Source organism: Sander vitreus, chromosome 11 (assembly GCF_031162955.1).
Source record: "Sander vitreus isolate 19-12246 chromosome 11, sanVit1, whole genome shotgun sequence".
NCBI classification, from domain to species: Eukaryota; Metazoa; Chordata; class Actinopteri; order Perciformes; family Percidae; genus Sander; species Sander vitreus.
Window position 1 is genome coordinate 31,736,331 of NC_135865.1, and position 6,966 is coordinate 31,743,296.

The following is a 6,966-nucleotide window of genomic DNA, read 5'->3' on the forward strand; positions in this document are numbered from 1 at the left end:
GATCTTTGGAGTTCTGCGCTGACATTTTCCTCTTGAGTGAGTCATCTTTGTAACAGACGATCTTCGGAGCAACACACCAGCTGTCAGGGTAAATCTCGCCCGGTGTTTCTTCTGCTGTCTCTTCTCTTCAGATTTAACCTCCGCCGGATGTTTTTTGTTTTTTTTGCGGGGATGCAAAACATGTTCTGATTCACCCTGCAAGCGATGAATGACACGAGCACCGAGGGGACCGGGCCGGCGGAGGTTCTGTTGACGTCGGGCTGCCGAGCCCCGCTCCGCATCGGAGGATGGAGCCGAGGCTGAGCGGGGGTGGCAAGCCGTCCGTGTCCCGGTTCCTCGGCCCTGTCCTCGTCTTCTCCATCCTGGCTGTGTCAGTGAGTTGCCATGGACCGTGCAAACACCGGGTCCCGCCTCCCGAAGAGGTAAGCCCCAAACCAAGCTAACTTAGCTAGCTGTAGCTCTATGGCAGCGGACGGTTGAGGCTAGAAGGGATAAAGCTAACGTTAGCTGATTACTGTGGCAGCGGACGGTTGAGGCTAGAAGGGATACAGCTAACGTTACGGCGACGACAGTGAAGTTTAGTTAGCTTAGGCACCAAAACGACTATTTAATTGTAGGAAAAATATCGTGGATTGGATTAAAACGCTCCCGAGAAACTTACACGCGTTTTCTGGATGAAAGTATTAAAAAAATATTAGTATATTAGCCTAGATATAGCGTAATGTTGCGTAACTTCCGGCCGTAGCTGTATCCCTTCTAGCCACAACCCTGTGGCAGCGGACGGGATAAGATAGCTAGCACGCTAGCTGTAGCGGCTACTTAACGTATCCGTTTATATTGTGGGCTAAACTGTAGCTGTTAAGGACTAAGCACTTTAACACTTTAAACTCTGCAAAGGCTCATACTGTTACCAGGTGCAATGCCTGCAAAACATTTGTTTTTTAAATGTTTGTTAGTTTTTTTATCTTGTTTTTATGTATGTATTTACTGCTGCTGCACTGATTGACACCAACGTAATTGCGCTGTGTCCATACAATGACAATAAAGTCTCTTGAACAAGCTACTTTACTGTATGTTAAACGTATGAAACGAGGCTACTACGTAATGTTTACTGTGTTTGATGGCAATAATCACAATATATGTAACGTTACATCCATGTATTCATTCATTGAATTTTCAGTATAACGGTTCAGCTTTGCCTGTGTTTCCCTAGCAACAACAAAATATGACTTCCGGCTAGTTTCTTTTTTCAGAATAAAAGCACCGTCTTCAAATTAGCACTAAAAAGCGCCAAAATACGTCCTGTGGAATGTTGTTTTTGTTGAAAAGTATGACCCCTTGAAAGAGGATTTATTAAAGGACTTAGTATAAGACTAAATTAGCGAAGTGTGTGTGTGTGTGTATACACGTGTGTGTGTGTGTGTGTGTATACGTGTGTACGTGTGTGTGTGTGTGTGTGTGTGTATACGTGTGTGTGTCTGTGTGTGTGTGTATACGTGCGTGTGTGTGTTTGTACGTGTGTGTGTGTCTGTGTGTGTATACGTGCGTGTGTGTATACGTGTATATATATATGTGTGTGTGTGTGTGTGTGTGTGTCTGTCTGTGTGCATATGTGTGTGTGTGAGTGTATATATGTGTGTGTGTGTGTGTGTGTGTGTCTCTGTTTGTACGTGTGTGTGTGTGTGCATATGTGTGTATACGTGTGTGAGTGTATATATATATATGTGTGTGTGTGTGCATATGTGTGTATACGTGTGTGAGTGTATATGTGTGTGTGTGTGTGTCTGTATGTGTGTGTCTTAGTTTCAGCCAGTGTAAGTTATACGTCTAATGCCCAGCCTCAAGCTGTGTGAATGTGTTGTGTTTTCTCATCATGTCTCTGGGCTTCTTTTAGCTCGTCCATCACGTGTACTTGAAGCCTGAGCGCCTGACGAAGAGAAGCTCCCCCGACAACCTTCAGCTGAAGATCAAGATCATCTACGACTACAGCGTTGACCAGTAAGTACCGCAGCCGCCCAAAACAACTTCTAAAGCTGCCCATTTCATAGTTTATCTTTGAATGAAGCGCCAGTTGTTCCCACTTGCTGCTCCCTCTCTCTCTCTCTCTCCCTCTCTCTCTCTCTCCCTCTCCCTCCGCAGGCTTCCTGCAGACAAGAGGAGACTAGTGAAGGTGAGGAACGCCCGAGTGCTTGAAGTCATAGTCATAGAATCATAAGACGCAAACCTATAAGATGACTCACTTTACTGAAGGGTCGATTAAAAGCATGGATTTGGAGTCACTGCTGAAGTCTCCGTATGAGTGAGTTCCAATGTTGTGCGTCTCGTGCACACAGATGACTGCCAGTCTGTCTATGTGTCCCCTTGTTTTCGTCGTCACACATAAATAGATTAAAGTAACATTCACAATGCAGGACTTTAACTTGTAACCGAGCATTACTACAGTGTGGTGTTAGTACTTTTACTTTTCCACTGCTGGTTGGGTGTGTTTTCTCCTTAGGATAAGCTGTTCCCTCCGGCCATCGACTACCTGCAGAGGGCCTTCAGTGTGAGGCGCAGGGTGGGGCCCGTGCTGCTCAGCAGGTGTGTGTGTGTGTGTGTGTGTGTGTGTGACCCATCGCAAAGTTTCAGGCTACAGCTACACAACTCATAGCCTGACGAGCCAGAAACACATCCAGATGTTGGTCGCGTGCGTGCCTGCGTGCGTCTGTCTGCGCGTGTGTGTGACTTGGTGAAACCTGCAGAAACCCCGTTTATGCAGCTCAGCGGGAAGCTTAAGAAACCGTTGGCATCCTGTAGTTGCTCTAAGATTTGTTGTTGTTTGGTTTAACAAACGTTTGTTGGTTAGGATGAAATCAGGGTGCTGAAACGCTGCCGAGTTAGTCACCGTCAGTCCTTGTTGTCTCCGTCGTCCCAGACAATGTTCAACCAACCAGTACCTGAGGAAGAGAGATGACCCTCATCGCTACTGCCAGGACGCCTGCGCCGAGGTCACGCGGTGCGGCCCCGTCGTCGTACCACAGCACCACCTGCAGGTCAGGAGAGCAACAAACGCTAAAATATACTACTAAAAAGAGTAGTAAGAAATGTTAAACCCAACATTACACCAAACACTGAACTAAATATTTCACTAATTGATAAATCTTTGCAGCTGTAATCTTCTGTATTTCGTGACCCTCACAGATGGTCACCGTAAAGAGTCTCTTTGTCCTCTGTTTTTGTATTTCCCTCGCAGCAATGCAAGGTGTGCAGTGAGTCGGGGAAGTCGTGCGGCCCCGTGGGGCCCCCGGACGGCCCCGGAGTGGAAGGCTCCGACTTCGTGCTCTACGTCAGCGGCATCACCACGGAGCGCTGTGGGCAGGAGAACATCGTGGCCTACGCTGCGTACTGCCAGCTGGAGGCGGGGCTGGACAGGTGGGGGTGGGGGGGGACACACAATGTTACTCTGGTTTGGTTTATCCTGTCACACATATATTGTAGAAAATGAAGTTGCATATTAAACTGGGCCTACAATAACGTGTAGGGCGGACTAAAGCCTTTATACATACCTTTTTTGCATAGAATACAAAGCTCAAATTATGTTTTTTGGCTTTTTCCCTTTCCTCTATTGTGTGATATATATCTTTTTTGTGCATGTTATAGGTTTACAAAGTGAAAAAGCCCAAAGTCCCCCCCAAAGGGACTTACCATCTCCAACAGAAAACACTGTTCACCAACTGCTCCAAACAGCTCTATTGTAGTCCAGCCTTTACTTCAGAGACAAACGTGGTCACTTTGGAACACACGTTATAATGCTCGCCTAGCTGCTAGCATGGCACGCCCTCATACTCTGCTTCTGACTGGCTAGTAGTCCTTACCTAGGTACTGTCAGGGCACGCCCTCATACTCTGCTTCTGACTGGCTAGTAGTCCTTACCTAGGTACTGTCAGGGCCCTCATACTCTGCTTCTGACTGGCTAGTAGTCCTTACCTAGGTACTGTCAGGGCCCTCATACTCTGCTTCTGACTGGCTAGTAGTCCTTACCTAGGTACTGTCAGGGCACGCCCTCATACTCTGCTTCTGACTGGCTAGTAGTCCTTACCTTTTTTAAAGTGAAGAAAATGTCTGAGAAGGCCACAAAAAAAGTAGAAAAAGCAACAAAAACGACGTAAAAACCTACAAAAATGTATATACACATGGCAACCAAACTACAAGAATAAGCAGGAAGATATAACTGTGCATCATCTACACAAACAGGATTGTGTGACCATCCAAATTTACCCTGTGACCCCCCCCCAACACTCCTGTGTGTGTCCTCCAGACCGATAGCCGGCTACGCCAACCTGTGTCCAGCTATGATCTCCTCTCAGCCTCAGGAGTTTGAAGGGATGCTCTCCACTGTCAAACATGAGATCATCCACGCTCTGGTCCGTACAACATCTTTCTTTCAATCGTGTGTGTGTGTGTGTGTGTGTGTCTTTGATCAGTCGACAAGTGTTAGTGGACTAAGAACAGCTCTCTGGATTCACTGATCTGTTATGTCTCTCTGTCTCTCTCTGTCTCTCTCTCTCTCTGTCTCTCTGTCTCTCTCTCTGTCTCTCTCTCTCTCTGTCTCTCTCCCTGTCTCTCTGTCTCTCTCTCTCTGTCTCTCTCTGTCTCTCTCTCTCTCTGTCTCTCTGTCTCTCTCTCTGTCTCTCTCTCTCTCTGTCTCTCTCTGTCTCTCTCCCTGTCCCCTCTCTCTGTCTCTCTCTCTCTCTGTCTCTCTGTCTCTCTCTCTGTGTGTGGGTCCTCCAGGGGTTCTCAGCGGGTCTGTTTGCCTTCTACCACGACGATGACGGCAAACCTCTGACTCCTCGCTTCACCAGCGGCCTGCCCGCCTTCAACGAGACGTGAGTACAGCTCACAGCAGGGTGCGCCCACGTTTTTAACGGCTCCAGTCCCAAAGTGATTTTCACAGTTCAATATCTCTGTTGACGTGTGCGTCTGTGTGCGTCTGTATGTGTCTGTATGTGTCTGTGTGTGTGTGTGTGTGTGTGTGTGTGTAGCCTGGGTCTGTACCAGTGGAGCGAGGCTGTGATCCGGCCGGTCGTCCGGCTGTGGGACATCAGGGGAGGACTGATGGTGCGACACCAGGTGCATGTCCTGGTCACTCCCCGAGTCGTGGTGAGAACCAATCGCTGAGCAGAACGTCTTGCAGCCAAACTCTGGAAATAACAGGGGGGGGGGGGATGGGGGCTCCAACAGAGCGATAACACGGGAGTCAAAACGAGTCGATATCAAAACAAGTAGCCCCAGATTTAGTATATCTTGGTCACCGGTGTAGTTAAAGTGCCCATATTATGAAAAAAACACTTTTTCTGGGATTTGGGGAGTTATTTTGTGTCTCTGGTGCTTCATACAAACTTTGAAAAAAATCCATCCATGCTGTTCTGAGTGAGATACGTTTTCTGAATGTGTCCTGTCTTCAGTCTCCGGGTCAGCTGGTCAAAATCGGCACGAAACGAGCTGGCTAACCGCAACCGTTAGCTCGTAGCGTTAGCATTAGCGTTACATGCTAATGCTAACGCTAATACTAACGCTAGCATGCTACCTTGTTCTCAATAGCAAAGCACTGCTACAACACACACCAGTTCACCATCATCTCCAAAAGAACTACTTCCATGTGCGCCCTCATTTAGAAGAAGTCTCCCAGCTAATCCTGCCTTGTAACTGACTGAAGGTGGAGAAACAGCCTTTCTTTTACTGTCTATGGAGCTAGCTAGCTGACATGATCTACATCTGAGCTACTGAGCATGTGCCAGTGCAATCAAAGATAGTACAGAAGAAGAAGAAAAAAAGAGGTCTCACTCTGTAGCTAAAACAGAGACCAGCTGAAAGAGGATCTGCAGCAGTGAGAGAGAGCTGTGCAGTACAACAAAAATATGGTGTTTTTTGAAAATTAAACCATGTAAACCTCTTCTGGTACAACCTTAAAATACAGTTATGAACCTGAAAATGAGCAGAATATGGGCGCTTTAAGGTGTAGAGCCCCTGGTGATACTTGGAGCAAAGTCTCATGTTGTGTCGAGCCTTCTTAGTGGTTTAAAAATAGATATTTTGAGGCTAGCATCGTAGCGCCCCTAGCACTCCCATTCAAAAGGCCATTTGACCCAAAAACTTTTTTTTAGACTTTTTCTTTTGACTAGATGTGCACCAATACCAGAAATTCAAACTGTAACTGTGCGACACTCAAAGCAGAACGTGGCAGACTAAGAAATTCCCCCAGAAACAGAGAGTTTAAAAAGCAACAAAAGTCTCACACACATACACACAAGCACGCACACACACGCACGCACGCACGGGTCTCACACACACGCACACGGGTCACACACACACACACACACGCGCGCGCACGCACACACGCACGCACGGGTCACACACACACACACACACACACGCACACGGGTCACACACACACACACACACACACACGCACGCACGGGTCTCACACACACACACACACACACGCACGCACGGGTCTCACACACACACACGCACACACGCACGCACGGGTCTCACACACACACACGCACGCACACACACACGGGTCACACACAGGCACACAGACACACACGGACACACACACACGGGTCACACACAGACACACACACACACAGACACACACCCGAAAAAAAGCAACATGCAGTAATACAGTCAGAGATACTTGACTTTTTTGAAGTCTGGCCCTTGATGTGATTCATATTTTCCAGCGTGGGCTTTTAGAGACTCGCCTGCTTTAATATCTGTTTATTTATCACAAGTTCTATGGTTATGGTGATATTCGACGAGGCATATCTCCCTGATATGGTGCAGCCGTAGAGCAGACGACGTGCTGATTCATTCTGATGAAGACGACGGGGAGTTGCAGCCTTGGTTGAGCTGTTGATCCTGATCCTGTTTTGGTTTCCAGGAGGAGGCCCGGAGACATTTTAACTGTCCCATCCTGGAGGG

The 6,966-nt window shown here is 47.6% G+C and overlaps 1 protein-coding gene across 1 annotated transcript in view; it reads left to right on the forward strand.

The window, feature by feature from the left end:
* The window catches only part of lmln (leishmanolysin-like (metallopeptidase M8 family)), a 13,360-nt gene continuing 6,394 nt past the window's right edge, over nucleotides 1-6,966 (forward strand). The window contains exons 1-10 of the mRNA XM_078262756.1: nucleotides 1-422; nucleotides 1,895-1,998; nucleotides 2,140-2,170; nucleotides 2,498-2,580; nucleotides 2,915-3,032; nucleotides 3,233-3,411; nucleotides 4,298-4,403; nucleotides 4,771-4,865; nucleotides 5,022-5,139; nucleotides 6,926-6,966. The exon at nucleotides 6,926-6,966 is cut by the window's right edge and continues 67 nt beyond it. Coding sequence (XP_078118882.1) covers nucleotides 288-422; nucleotides 1,895-1,998; nucleotides 2,140-2,170; nucleotides 2,498-2,580; nucleotides 2,915-3,032; nucleotides 3,233-3,411; nucleotides 4,298-4,403; nucleotides 4,771-4,865; nucleotides 5,022-5,139; nucleotides 6,926-6,966 — 1,010 coding nt within the window. The 5' untranslated portion in view covers nucleotides 1-287. The remainder of the gene's footprint in view (nucleotides 423-1,894; nucleotides 1,999-2,139; nucleotides 2,171-2,497; nucleotides 2,581-2,914; nucleotides 3,033-3,232; nucleotides 3,412-4,297; nucleotides 4,404-4,770; nucleotides 4,866-5,021; nucleotides 5,140-6,925) is intronic.